Below are 15421 nucleotides of genomic sequence, written 5' to 3'. Positions count from 1 at the left end.
GAAATGGGGCGTGTATACCTATTAACATGTTCTCTGTTTTCATTATTCTTTTAAGTAGAGAAAGAAGGTATGTACGTTTCTACAAGCGTTTTCGTGTCTTTTGCTGAGACAGTTTGTTGATCAGCTCTTCAACATTTACCTTCCTAAGAATCTCCGTCTCTACGCTCAGCTGTGACAAATCACTGAGGCGGCTGTCGGTCATCGTTGATCGAAGCTTGTTTTTGATCAATTTCAGTTTGCTGAATGATCGTTCACCAGTGCAATTTGTGACCATTAAGCAAAAAAATTCTAAGAGCCACATGGACATCAGGGAAAAAACCTTCAAGCTTTTCACGAATCAGAAGTTCAAGAGTGTTAAAAGAAGTTCAAAAGTGATGGTCAGTTGAAGACCCCCACGACAACGCTCAAGCAATTGCGGTGAGGGTCTGCTGGCGGCCAGATAGTGGATATATGTTGTAGATATTTCCTGCGCACAACCTTTACCAAGTGATGGTCTGTTAAGTTTCCCTATATAACCACCAAGCAGGAATTAAGACAGAACGGCAATGCAAGAAGCGAAGAATCGAACCATTACTCCTGCGGAGTCCTGGCATAATCAGGAAGTTCCCTACCATACAAATATTTTATGGTACGTTGTTTACACTATAATGAAAGCATACTATAGCATACCTATGCGTCAGCTTCATACCGGTTATTTTCATTCAGCGCATTAGACGATATTTCAAACAGGAACCACTCTATGCGCCTTCGCATTGCGTGTAGGACCGCAGCTGCTAAAATCCTCGTCAGGCTGCTCTGTGTGTCCATCCGCTGGATCAGCTCCTTCCCTCTACACGATGCATGGTCTTGGGCGAGTAAAAGGTTTTTACCACAGACTGCAGAACTGTGAGCTGACTTCAAGATTATGCACGTTATGCAACGAACAACCTCTTAGAAGCATGTATATTGATTATTGAAATAGACAATCTGTTTCTATCAGGGGAATCCAGCAGGTGGGTTAAACTTTTACGAACAAAACAACGAAGTCGGCCATTTTTTCTGGCCCTTGGGGGGCCCCCTAAAACCGGAGGGCCCGGTTCATTTGAACCCTTTGAACCCTGGATAATCCGCCCCTGATCATGCAGGGAGCGCGCCCTTTGGTGTCTTGATAGCGATGGAAGTCGGTGAAGTCGAATCTCTCGCGGCAACGATACCACTAGGACGAAGTGTAACGCAATGCAACTCGAGCATTACGCCTCTACGTGCACACTCTCGTCTGTCTTCATTATATTATCGCACACTCATCGGGTGCACCCAAATGCATTCGCATTTCTCCACGATCCCCTTCGGGGAGGTGCGGGGTTTTTTTTTATTTCCCTTTATTGATAAAGAAAAAAATCTCACAATGTCCCTTATGCATTCATCTAACACGGCTGAAAGGCGAAAGCCGTCTTCTTCTTTTTCTTCTAGTCAATGTATTGAACATTTCCTGCCTCCCTCCGAGATATTTCTGCGCCTATAACGTGGTTTTCTTACAGCCTCAAGGATCGGAGGCAGTGCAAGCTTTCTGCACATCAGCGGAGGCATGCACTGCCTCCGTGATCGGCTCATTTTGACCAAGCGAAGATGTAATATGACGACGTCACGTTATGTGACGTGACGGCGATGTCACAAAATGTTATGATTTGGGACGTCATATGATGACGTCATGACGTAATTATTTTTTGCATCAGTCGTGCTGACGCCGCCGGCGGTCAATTTTCGCGTTTGATAAGGCATCTAAGGCTTTTGCCTTGATATACTATGCAGCTGTCGTTCCATTAATTTCCAGCTGCCGCTGACGTTCGGTAGAGGTGGCTTGCAGTAATTAGGTGGGATAATTGGTCTCCTAATACATCTTCAAACTACACTAGAATATGCAGCTGTCGTTTACGACGCGAAGATTTCATAGAATATAAGAAGCGGCGGCTTACGAAGGATGCAGTAGCGTCACTCTTTGCAGACTACCCTTCACGTGTGCAGCCCAAAGTAACAACTGAATCAAGCATGGCAAGTATCCCTAAACGTGACCGTGTTGCGTCCGAACAGTCAACGAATGCATGTGGTACCAGTAGCAACGCTGCCTCGTGATCGCCGCCATGTGCATGCAGCGCTGACATTAGGTCCCGAAACTGAAGAATCGGAGCCCATGGACACTACATGCGCTACCGGCGAAGCAAGCGACAATCATTATGTACATTGTCACTGGAAGCAGCTAAGTGGCATTTCATGCTATTTAGCGCATGAACTGATGGCTTGCGTACAGCGTGCTACACCAGTAGACGGTAGCACGCATCGGGGAACTTTAAGCGCCCAAGCTTTCAGTATTAACTCTTGGCAAATGCTGCTTTCGAAAATCGACTTTCAGACAGTCAATAACCGACTCTCTGTCAAGCGTACGTAAAGGTGACAAAACAATTTTCCGCGCATCACTGCATGCGCTCTCTGGAATCGGGCTAGCAGACGACGCGCGAGCGTCTTGATCAAATAGCCGCGAAAGGCACATGCCTTCGAAATGGGCTGGTTGCCCAGAAGGACAAGTGCTTCATGATTCCAGTTTACAAGTTTTCATTATACTTTAAACAACGCGAATACAGCCGAAAACTGAACCATATAGCAGCTTCGAATGCAGCCACGGTATTCGTTTCCGCGAGCGACGACGCGACGGCTGGTCTACTTCGGTGGCGGCGCCCGGCGGCTAAAAGCCGCACTAACGCCGACGGGTCGGTTCCCATTGCGCTCCGCTCCTTCGCCCAGGCACAGAAAAATAGAGGAGGCGCTGCCCACAGTTGCAGTTTGGCACGACACAATTCCGCCCCATCTGGAAGGAGCACATTTAGAAATCTGCAAAGTGCTCTCCTTTGTTGCGCGCACAAAGAGCGAGAAGTCAGTGCCACCGTCGCAACGTGGTAGCCACTCAAAGCACTAAAGAGACAGAAAGCCTGCAAATCTGGAACGAATGGGCGACATTTTGCTTTCCCTCCCAAGGCCACCTATGCACGCGTGCGCACAACATGCGAGCGAGGAGCGAGGGGCCCATGCATGTCCAGGGGCCACAACTAGCAGCTCGTTTCAATCGCCGTAAGGCTTATAATTCTGGCAGTGTCATTAGTAACTGCAGCCTGTCACATGTACCATTTGATGCTGCAGACTGAAATCTGAGAAATTTTGCAATGTACGATGCGGTATCACGAATGTTATGCTTCACGTCCATAGAAGAGCATGTAAGCGATGGCAACACGCCGGAAGCGTCATCTTTCGTGCAGCAGGCAAAAACCGCATTTCCTCCTTCACGCTATCGCACCCCCCTCGCGCGCTGCCGTGTTCTAGATGATTCTCCTTATAAAATACTTCTTTCTCCATGACACTGTCGTTGCGATCTCATAAAAGCTTTCGCTGTAAAAGGGCCTGTCGTCGTAGTCACGGTCGCAAATGTTGCCGTTTAACGGCGGTTCCCGGCTTTCGAGCAGCGCGGGGCCGCCACGCGCGCAGCCGGTGAACGAGGCGTCAGAGGGGAGGGCGCTGTCGATTCCCATACCTTTAAATGAGCAGCAACGATAAATGATGATAACACATCTATCTGAATAACAATTATGTATCCAGGTAGTGCAATGCTCAACTTCCTTCACTATGCGTCGTATCTGCTGTGCACGTTATGAGGAATGCCTCGTTTGTAGGCTACTACGTGTGGGCCAACTACGGAAGTTCCGTGCTGAGCAAGAGCTTGGAAGAAGTTGAGCGTGACTTCATCGTAGACATCACCGAGGGAGCGGACGGGACTGATTCTCGGTGCGGCGTTCTTGGGGAGCTTGGATGCAGTTGGCCTATGCACGGTGAGAAAATTTGGCTACTCTTTATATCCACAATCAAGCATGTGCATTTAGGCGTGACATATCGTGCACCATATCTATTATGCAACCGCAACTATCACAGCCTAATTAAGAAGATATGTCGATCACTAAGTGCTTTCTCGCACTCCTGATTAACTCAAATCAATATTTGCAACTTTTGGTTTGTCCTGAAAGCTCAAATTGAGGAAAAAATAATTCCACAGTATATCCACGGGGTGAATGATGATGAGTGGGGCGAAGCTCTCGTACGGCAGGATCTTGGCGGCGGCGTCGCGCAGCTTCACGCCCAGTACATCATCAACGACGTGAGATCGGGCCGGTTTGTACTAAAGGGTCGATGAGAGTCATGGCGACTTGCAGCTCACTTTAATTTTACATGTACGCTGTGAATTTTAATTGTTTAATCACGCACAGGAGAAATCTCACCAGGCACTACATTGGAGGTAAACAATGGCTGCTAATGGGGAATGCGAGACAGAAGAAGTCGGCTTTTAGCTAACACTTACACTTCTACTTCTACTAACGTTTCCTACTGGAACATGCCAATGGCTGCTAATGGGGAATGAGAGACAGAAGAAGTCGGCTTTTAGTTAACGCGCACGCTGCGAATTTTTTATTGTTCAACAACGCACAGGAGAAATCTCCCACCGGCGCCACCTTGGAGGTCAAAATCTGGTACTAGCGTTAAGACTCAATAAAACTTTTTGTTGGGCTAGTTGGTTACTCGACATAGTGTAGGATGATCAGCGCAACTTTGACTCCCGCAAACACTCACACAAACACTCACTCATCCACCCGAGGAACACACACGACACTCAGCGTTAAGACTGGTTACGCACTACGACGGGGACGAACGGGTGCCGCTTTAAGGACCTTCGCCCCTAATATGGGAAAAATGGGTGCTTCGCGAGTGCGCTGTTATGATTTCTATTCCAAGACCAATGATTTTGCATTGGATGAGTTAGAAAGAGCAGTGGCAGAACTTAATTCAATCTCTTTCCCGCCACAATCCACTCGTTCACTGAGCCCAGGAAACGGCCATCTTATAAAGGCAAACCGCGCTGGCAAAGTGCATTTCTGAGAGAGTACGTCTCTTCCTAAATAACATAACTTCGATGTTCTAGATGACGATACGGTGCACTTACCAGACAGCATTGCACATGGGAAATATTTCTGCTACTGTGACACCACAAGGCGCATAGGCCGAACACACCTCAGATCAACTTTTATATTAAATTCGGAGCATTTCTTAGCGAATTACTGCGACTTTGAGCGTATCCATCCATCCATCCATCCATCCATCCATCCATCCATCCATCCATCCATCCATCCATCCATCCATCCATCCATCCATCCATCCATCCACCCACCCATCCACCCATCCATCCACTCATTCATTCACTCATCCATCCACTCATCCATCCATCCATCCATCCATCCATCCATCCATCCATCCATCCATCCATCCATCCATCCATCCATCCATCCATCCATCCATCCATCCATCCATCCATCCGTCCGTCCGTCCGTCCGTCCGTCTGACCGCCTACGACATTGTGCTCTCCTGACCGTTTCGTTAATTGGGCGTATACCAAAATTGGTATGGCACAACATGACAGTATGACGAACAGAAAATATTAGGTCATAACATGAAAATTATGATATGCATGTCATGAACGACATGATATACATGCCACGGCCTTGGTGCTCTTGCGGCCCTTTCGTTAACTTGATATATGCCAATATTGGTATAGCGTGACAAGATTCTCTGAGATACAAACATAAGTGACAGGTCCTATTGTGCAAATCATGAGACGCATGTCATGTACAGCATGATTTACATGACATGGTCTCGGGATGCTCGCGACCGTTTGATCATATGGATATATACCAAAAGTGGTACGACGAAGCATTTCTGCATGGCGAAGATGAATGACAGGTGGGAACGTGAACTCATGACATGCGTGTCATGTACGCTATGACATACATGCCCCGCTCATGGTGCGCTTGCGGCCGTTTCGCTCTCTTTACGTGTACCAAATTTGGTATTACGCAGCGTGACTGTATGAAGAACATAAATCACAGGTGGTAACATGAAAATCACACGTCATGCATAATGTTCATGCGATGACAACAATGTCCACACACAAGACACAAGACACACAAGAATCGTTTGCACTTTGCCGAAGAGTTCAACCCACAGTGCCTTTTCAATGGACACTGCCGTGAGTGAGTGTACTTTTATTTGTAAGTTCGTGACGCTAATTAATAAGCAAGGGAAGAGGAGTAGCCGGAGCCATGTATAGGCACCAACCTCTCCTTAAACACATTTAATAAAAAAAAACATGAAAATCATGATATGCATGTCATGTAGAACATGATTTACATTACGGTACGCATTTGGGCTGGTTGGCTCAGGATTTGGTTGTTAGCCAGCGCCGTGGTTTGTGTCCTCTCTTCATCCCGTCTTTTAGCGCTGTTTTTTACTGTTAAAAGCCAACTCCGGCGATTTTTCGACGTCAGTGGATCTGAATAAAATTCGCTGGGTACGTTCCTTTTCACGTTCCCCTTAGTTATGCCAAATTACAAGCTTAGAGATACGCAGATTCATTGCATATAAATTTTATTGATTGTCCCGACTCTCCCCACCTTGCTTGCCAGAATTATTAGCGACATTGTGTGCGTGAAGTCATTTTTGGCAAAGCGGAAATGACGGAACCGAGGGGCCCCTAGAGCGTCTGCTACACTCAAGGCAACAATCACGTGTGTTTGGCGAGTGCTTCGTTGGCTGGGCGCGTGCATTTCAGTTCCTTGTGGTAGTGTGTGCAATGGGTGGCAAGTGGTGTGGCATTGTGGGCTGCACACGATTCCCCGTTGGCCAAGGGCGTCCGCAGAACTTTTTCCAGGGGGTGCATCAGCAGAGGGTGGGGGAGGGGGAGGGGGGCATACAGCATAGGTAGCTTTTGTTTCATTGTCGTGACATGACCGGCAAGATTAGTCCATAGCAGTATGTAACGTGCAAAGTTGGCTGGTAATCCTGAATGATGTTTCACGCGGATATGCGGGACTGGAGTGTGCTAATCAAGCTGTGTAGCTTACTGCTACTGCATAGAAAATTATCCAAAATTCCAAGGGGGGGGGGCAGCTGCCCCCCCTTGCACCCCCCTCTGGACGCCCATGCCGTTGGCAGTCACGAAACACTCGCACCTAACGATTACGCTGCGTCTCTATATTAGAGTGTTTTAGCTAGCAATGCTGGTTTACCGCACGGAGAGTGCGGTAATACCATACCGGCTAAAGAGTGCGCATGCGTGAACAATACCGTACGGAAACACTTTCCGTAACATATACAGGTTGCACGAGGCCTATCGGTATAAGGTGAGCTGCGCGTCGTGCGAAACAACGTTGTCTAGTCTAGTAACGTTGGTGGGAAAGGTCGCTCGTACTTGGCTTATATAAAGTTCCTTCGGCCCCACCAACGCGATCTTGAACGCCTCTATTGCCAAACTTATGCACTCTTCCCATAGCAATATTAAGAAGCATTAGTTCATCCGCAAACTTGTGAGCGATAGCATTTTACCTGATCGCGGCGCCACAAACTTGACCAGCCTAGACAGGTTGCGCCATCTGGCGGTGGAATGCGCAATCAGGCAAGTAAAGAACTAAACAGGTGTGTTCCACTTTATCGAAGAGGAATGGAATGGCGATTTTAGTTAGCCTCCAAATGCGTAGGATGCGCAGCTGTCATTTTTAGACAGCTCCGAGGAGCTTGTGCACGTAGCGCGGTCAGTCACACACAAGACATATTTCCGACGGTGTCACCATTCCCCTGAGCGTCTGCTCTTCGCCGATTTCGCAGCTTTCATACTACGCGCTGGCGGGACCGGCATGCCTTGCATGATTTCCGCTTTTTGCCCATTTATACGTCACGCGAAGGCAGTATGCTCGGTTGGGTTTCGATTTCGCTGTTGCGCTTTTTTACTTATTTAAAATTGTTCTCCAATTTGCCGAGCGTTTGTGCTATCGGGCCCGTGTGAGGAGCGTCTCAGGAACATAAAAGCACCATTATGTTGACATGGCCATAAAATCGCCGGAGTTGGCCTTTAATGATTGACATGCCACGATCATGGTGCGCTCGCGGACGTTTCAGTAGCTTGATAAACACTAAATTGGTATTGCATGACGGGACTGTGCGACGAGCATAAATGACGGGTGGTAACATGAGAATCATACCATGCATTTTATGTGTAGCATGATTTACATGCCACACTCATGGTGCGCTCGCGGCCGGTTCACTAGCTCGGTATACCCCAAAACTGGTATTTGGTGACGTGACCGCATGACGAATATACATGATAGGCGGTACCATGAAAATCATGACATGCTTGTCATGTTGGGCATGATTTACAAGTCATGCTCATGGTGCGCTCGCGGCCGTTTCTCTAGCTTGATATAAACGTAAATTGGTATTGCATGACATACCTGTATGACGAACACAAATGACAGGTGGTAACAAGACAATCGCGATATGCATGTCGTGTAGGGCACGATTTACATGCACGCTCGTGAGCTGCTCGCGGCCGTTTCGCTGGCTTGACATGCGCCAAAACTGGTATTGCGTGACGTGACTGTATGACGAGCATAAATGACACGTGGTAACATGATAACATGACATGCGTTTCATGTGCAGCATGATTTACACGCCACGCTGATGGTGCGCTCGCGGCTGGTTCGCTAGCTTGGTATACCCCAAAAGTGGTATTTAGTGACGTGACTGTATGAAGAATATAAATGACAGGTGGCAACATGAAAATTATGACATACATGTCGTGTAGGGCATGATTTACATGCTACGCTCATGGTGCGCTCGCGGCCGCTTCCCTAGATTGATATACGCCAAAACAGGTATTGCGTGACGTCACTGTATGCCGAACGTAAGTAACAGGTCCTAACACGCAAATCGTAACATGCGTGTCATGTTGGGAACGATTTACATGCCGTAATCATGGTGCGCTCGCGGACGGTTCGCTATCTTGACATACATCAAATACGCGACATACCCGACTGTATGATCAACAGAAATGACAGGTGCTAACGTGACAATCATGACAGGGATTTCATATACAGCATGATTCACATGCCATACTCATGGTGCGCTCGCGGCCGTTTCCGTGGCTTGATATACACCATAGCTGGTATTGCGCGATGCGACTGTATGATGAACACTAATGGCAGGTGGGGATATGAGAATAATGACATGCATTTCATGTACATCGCGATTTACATGCCACACTCATGGTGCGCTCACGGTGGTTTCCCTAGCTTGATATACACCAAAACTGGTACTGCGTGACGTGATGGTATAACGAACATAAATGACAGGTCCTAACGCGGAAATCACAACATGCATGTCATGTACGGCACGATTTCTTGGTGCGCTTCCGGATGTTTTATTAACTGGGTATACACCAAAATTGGTATGGTATGACATGAGTGCGTGACAAACATAAACGACAGGTCATGCATTGCGTATACCAGAACGTACGTTTCATTATATTAAAGGGACACTAAAGAGCAAAACGATTTTTCTCGTTCTAGTAAAGTACTCTTTCACGATACCAAAAGCATCACGCTTTCTGCGAGAAGACGCTTAGTAAGCGAGAAATCGTGCAAGAAGCAAATATGGGTGGCGACGCCACCATGAAGCTTCCGCACCAATCACCTTGACGTCACATATTTTGAGGGCGCCTACTAGAGCCTACGGAGTTCCTAAACGGTAAAAATGAAGTACACTGTCCTCTAAGGGGGCCACAGAGTTAGCATACAAAGTTTCAGGAAATTTTGTTGAGCCAATGGCGTGAAAATACCATAGATACACTTTGAAATCCGTGACGTCACGCGTGGAGATTTTGGCGCGAAATTTAAAAATGACACTTTGAACTTGATGATCTCCTTTATTATTACACCTATGATGGTGAAATTAACAAAATGATAGTTGTCAATGCACAATTTATCAATCTAAACGGATTCACTGTTTCTCTTTAGTGTCCCTTTAAATATTGTACGTGGATGAATGCATGACAAATATGCACTATACAGTGAACTGGATGTCATGACATGAATGACTTCATTTGCCTCAAAGGCAAACAAGGCGATGTGTGCATCTGTTTGCTGGCTGCTTCGCATTACATCGATTCGATCAGTGCGTGGGATCTGCCGGATTTTTTTTGCCTCTACGGAACTCTTATCATCATGAAAACCTTAATGAACATGATCCGCAGCCAGGGACATTAGGCGGAGGATGGCTCACATCGCTGTCTACTACGAGGAAGCTGTTGCGCAAAAAAAGTTTTCGTTTATTTGTTGCACAATGTAACGCGGGAAAGAAGGTGGTCCAGCTGAGAAGGATACACCAGGCTGGGAAGCGTTACAGGACACAAGCTGTTGCGCCGACTCATCCGCTAGCAACTGGCCCCACGTACACGGTACATCTTCGTGCTCACTGCACCCCTCTCCCCCGAGTCGGCGCCACACCAGTTCCAGATCGACGCGAAATAAGTTGTCAACTTGAATAGCCGACCTTCTGGGCCTCGTGGATGCGCGCATGTTCTTGGTGCCAGCTATTTTGGAAGAATAGACGCTTCTTGCCACGCTCTCACTTTTGAATTGTGACATCGTCGAAGCACCTATTTGTCAGCTTGGTGACATTTTCTGGTGGAGGTACTCGATACGGTCGAGGGTACGGTAGATATACATATAACAAAGTGAGCCATGCCCGTTAGCGAGAATGCTACAGTGCTCATTGTTCCCTGAAGCTGTTTCTTTCGTAGTATTTGAGTGACCGCCTTCCGTCTCGGAATGGAAAATGCGGCAACTACTGGAGGGAGGAAAAGAGATGACAATGACAGTAAAGTTCGCCAAGCCGAACGTTAGCTCGAGTGAGCCCTCGGGCAGTTGCGCAGAACACGTGCTCCGATTGTTAGAGGATTAGTCGCAGCCGACCCCGCGCCACTGTTCACGTGGTCCGATAGTTTGCTGCTTTGCGGTAAAAGAACCATTAGTTTCAAAGACGCGCGGCCGTACCGCCGTGTCATCTGGAGGGGCACGAGAGTGGACAAAGAGCCTCCCCGACGACGTGCGCCGTTTACGGCTTCGGGGGAGATAAGAGGCATGGGTCATGGGTTACGCGGCGCGGAAGACGAAGTTTGTTATGCATTGTTGGCGACCCTCGGACCAATTTGTGTGTTTGCGAGCAATGTCGCCGCGCCAGACCAGCTGTACAGCGGTCGTCTCGTCGCGTGTAGGCATGCCACATGCAGTAGCCCGAACCCTCCCGGTGCCTGCCGGCAGCTTCATTGTCTGAATGGGGCCTGGATGCCGACAAGGCGGACTCTTCGGCGGCGCGGTTCTATGACTTCAAAAGGACAACAGTGAGCAGAGGTCCCGCGTTGACATTGCGTGGGGCGAAGGGCGAAATAACTTGTACATTGTTGGCAACATTCGAACCAGTGTTGTGTTCGCGAGTGATGTCGCCGCGCCAGGCCAGCTACACTGTAATGGACGCAAGTTGTAAACAGGAGAGCCCTGGGGCACTGCTGTAAGTGTCCCACAGTTTTACGTGAACGATGTGTCGTGGAAGGCGGGCTCGAAAGGGGGCGTGTACACTGAAGGTGCGCCGCCTCTTTTTCTATCATACGATATGACGCACTCATTGGCCGAAATTGAGTCAGGAGTTTATACGATGGTTCCACCCCACATCGCGAGTGTTTATAAACGGGTGTGTATGTGGATGAGGGGGAGCGCGAGCCGGGCATCGGCCTCCGCTGGACAGTCACGTATGTTGATCTGATCTGATCCTGCCTTTTTGCTTTTAATAAACAGTTTTGTTTTGGAAGTTGGCCTCCCTGGTTGCAAGGTGTCTCCGGACGATAAGAAAGAGGCATCCCTAGGAGCGGGAAACGCCTAGCCTCCTACCAGCCTGGACAGATCTTAACTAGGACGGACGCTGAATTTAAAAGCTGCCCAGCCAAGTGGGGTTCCTTTTTGTGTACCTGCTGGGATATTCCCGGCAGGTGCAGCAACGTGCATGCTTTTCCTGCGAGTTCCTGACTTCTCATGCTGTTATGTCGGCCTCGGCCGGGAAAGGACGAAGTAATGTCGCCAGCCTCTAAGGGCAGGCTGGTGTAATGACACCAGCTGAGGTGCCACCAACTAGCGCAAATTTCTGCGTTGAATAGTCTGCCACGGCACGTGTGGGAGACTCTCCTGCACTAGCACCAAACCACCGACTTTCGTTTCCCTCCCTTTTGCATACTTCGTTCCATGCGTCGAGTGCAGCTGTCTGGGTATTCTCTACCAGGTCTTGTGGAATGGGCTAAGCACACCATTCCGGTTATTGCAATGGCCTTGTCGGCAGCTCTCGTTTAGTTGTAATAATCGGTTTCCAGCTCATAGCGGAGAAGATATCCCGGCTTCCCCTTATGCCGGCCAGATGGCAGAGAAGTGATACCCTGGCCGCTAACTCCTCTGCCATCTGGTCGGTGGCTGGCTGATACAATGCAGGCGTGAGCGTGGAAGAGGGGCCTATATGCCACGACCGCGCGCCAGTGCAGTCGAGACCTCAACGAAATCGACATATCGCTGTACGATTATTTTCTTAAGCGCTGTTTCACATGTACGCCTGCATGTCCCATGCTGTGGAATGCGTCTACACAAGGAAACGGGTGCAGGGTGACAACGTGAGTGGTGGTGAAGGGAAGCACTAGGTGTGGAAAAAATGCAATTTGGCACGCTGAATGTGAGGTAAAACAACGTACCTAGCGGAAAGTCTAGGTGACGTTGTGCAGTATGTTGTAGAAAGAAGACCAAGTGTCGTAGACAACCCCAGACAACACAAGAACCGCAGGCAGCACATCCGTATTGTGTTGATCTTGGACCCAAGGATGGCAAATATTGACAAAAAACATGGCTGATCCCTCCTTCGTAGGAATAGGTATAGCACGAAGGTGAACCGTATCTTCACAGGAGTATAGTTCTTACGAAAAACTGCGCAAAATAAACAAGGACAGGTAAGACACACGCACAAGCGCAGGCGTGTGTCTTTCTGCGCTTGTGCGTGTGTCTTATCTGTCCCTGTTTATTTTGCGCAGTTTTTCGTAGTAACGGAGCACCAACTCGCCCAACGCTCAATCCTTTTAGAGTATAGTTCATTGTCTATTGCACATTGGCGTATGAGAGCCTATTGGAGTTTGGCAGCTATAGCACCATTTGACGTGGATTCACCCACGCTGACGCCTAGTGGCGCGTCTCCATCGCGACAACTAACGCCAAAAATCATGATTGAACATTTGTGGTACTTGAAATCGTTCACACACACCTGGACACAGCATATGCTGAATCTCGCGCAAAGATGGCATCGACAAGAACATGACGCTGCTACTCGATATGCACTCATTCCGAGCGTTGTCATTTGAGGAGAGAAACATCAAGGTGTGCGCTTCCCAGCAATAGGGTAACCTACGCCTGTGCTCATGCATATACCCCAAAGCACCTCAGGAACGTCAGGCGCAGAGCGTGGCCTCCGCGATGAGCTCCGGCGATGCGCCACGACCAGAGTTCGTAGCTTGAGACATTCTGTGTCCCGCTGCACCGAACGTGACCTCCGCTATTGGCTCCGGCAAATTTATTTATGTGTATTTAGAACATCCTGCAGGCCCACATGGGCCCAGGCAGGAGCGGTAAAATTACAAGAGAAAACACAGAATTCCAAGAAGCGAAAAATAAAGAAACAAAACTTACCTTTCAATTACAATGTTCCAATATAAAAAAAATAATCTGGTCAATTGAGTCAACTGATTCTATCAATGATAATGGTAGTGCGTTCCGTTCATCAATAGCGCGAGGAAAAATAGAAAATTCGAAGGTGTTAGTTCTTGTTTTATATGGAGTTAAACATCCAGTTTTATGCTGTCTGGTTAGTCTTGTTGTTAACGGGCGTAATAATGAACCAGGATGGAAAGAGAGTTTGTAATTCTTAAGGAGAAAAAGAAATTTAGGGTTTAGTATTTTTCGTCGTAATTTCAAATTTGTATTCCACGAGTATGCATGATTGCTGTTGGTGTGTCGGTGCTACGTAAATAATAAAAAAACCTGATGGCTATGATGTGCATATGTCTTGCTCTTCCGATCCTGGTGAGTGTTGACTGACTGTTACGTGCAGTGCGCCTGCGCGTGCCGCTGTACTGTGTATATATGTAGGGAGACTTTTCTGAATAAAGCTTCGTTGCGAGTAGTGCCTGTGCAATGCATCCGTGTTCCTCCTTTGTCCTGGTCTTTTTCGCGCAATCCAATATTGAAGATTATGAAAAAATTTCGTTAAGTCTCGCAGCTTTGCGCTGAACCATTTCAAGTGCATTGGTATTGTGGTTGGTGTGAGCATCCCAGATATTGCAAGCGTATTCCAATTTAGGCCTAATGAGGGCTTTATATTGTCACGTGGTTGTGACGGTGAAGACTCTAGCAGAACTCGGAAATACGTAACTCTTTATTTGGCCGAAATTGTGGCCGGGAAAGGGAGTCAATCTGGAAGTAGTGCACGCAATCTGGAAAGTCAATCTGGAAGTAGTGCACGCTGTATACTAATAGCGGCGAACGGAGCGTCGGCCCTCAATAATCTGATGCGCAGTGAGGCGCGTAAGCATTTATACATGCGGCATTGAATATTCCAGCCTTATCGGTGGTGGCTGCGTTAGTTCCAGAATAATCTCAACTGCTCGCGTTTGCGCCCTCAAGCCTATCAGAAGATTATAAAATAATCTGGAAGGTTCCCAGACATTAGGGCACGGCTTGCGCAAGGCAGCGACCCACTACTTACATAAAAATAACAAAAAGAAGCGCACGTGGCATAATGCATGAAGCTTAGTTTCTGGGGGCGCCTGTTTTAGTTGCAGAATTCAAGCTTTGCGAAAAGAAGCACTTATGATAGCCATAAGAGAATCCCAGCTGAGAATACAGCCTTAACGTCCCCTATCTTTTCCAAGTTGTGCGAAATCTCATGCAGGTATAGGAGCACCGCGACTCGTTTATTATCTCTAGTGGCACAGCTTGCTGGCGCTTCACCTCCTTGTTTAATGGTCCTAAGCATTTTTTCTGCTACCGAAACCAGCACAAGCTCAGGAAATACCACTTATGTCGCATGCATAAGAGTTCGCCCAACTTGAAAAAAATAGGGGACAAGGTAGACGTTAAGTTTGTATTCTCAACTCCGGAAAAACTATCAACGCTTTGTAAGCGCATGAATGCCCAAGCCACACGTAAGAGCGTTTCCATAACAAAACATTAGAGGCAGTTCGCAGCTTGCGCAGTGGGCGTTGTGTACTTGATCCCGTTGTCTCGTGGCAAGAAGTACGTTGGGCAAACGGGCAGATGCTTGAACGAGCGTTTAAAGGAGCATTATTATCATGTCAACGCAGCTGTTCACGGCCATTTCGGCATACATTGTAGACATTCTGGTTGTAAAGAGGAATTTGAAAAGTGCACCGTTGTCGCGAAAC

At 47.8% G+C, this 15421-nt stretch overlaps 1 protein-coding gene across 2 annotated transcripts in view; it reads left to right on the top strand.

The window, feature by feature from the left end:
• LOC119395585 (phosphotriesterase-related protein) overlaps positions 1 to 15421 on the top strand; it is a 328646-nt gene that overhangs the window by 105565 nt on the left and 207660 nt on the right. For both annotated transcript variants that reach the window (XM_049416685.1, XM_037662564.2), the window contains exon 4: positions 3696 to 3851. In XM_049416685.1, coding sequence (XP_049272642.1) covers positions 3696 to 3851 — 156 coding nt within the window. The remainder of the gene's footprint in view (positions 1 to 3695; positions 3852 to 15421) is intronic.

Source organism: Rhipicephalus sanguineus, chromosome 6 (genome assembly GCF_013339695.2).
Source record: "Rhipicephalus sanguineus isolate Rsan-2018 chromosome 6, BIME_Rsan_1.4, whole genome shotgun sequence".
In the NCBI taxonomy this organism is placed as follows: domain Eukaryota; kingdom Metazoa; phylum Arthropoda; class Arachnida; order Ixodida; family Ixodidae; genus Rhipicephalus; species Rhipicephalus sanguineus.
Note: the sequence above shows the minus strand (reverse complement) of the source record. Positions and strands in the feature narration are given on the sequence as shown.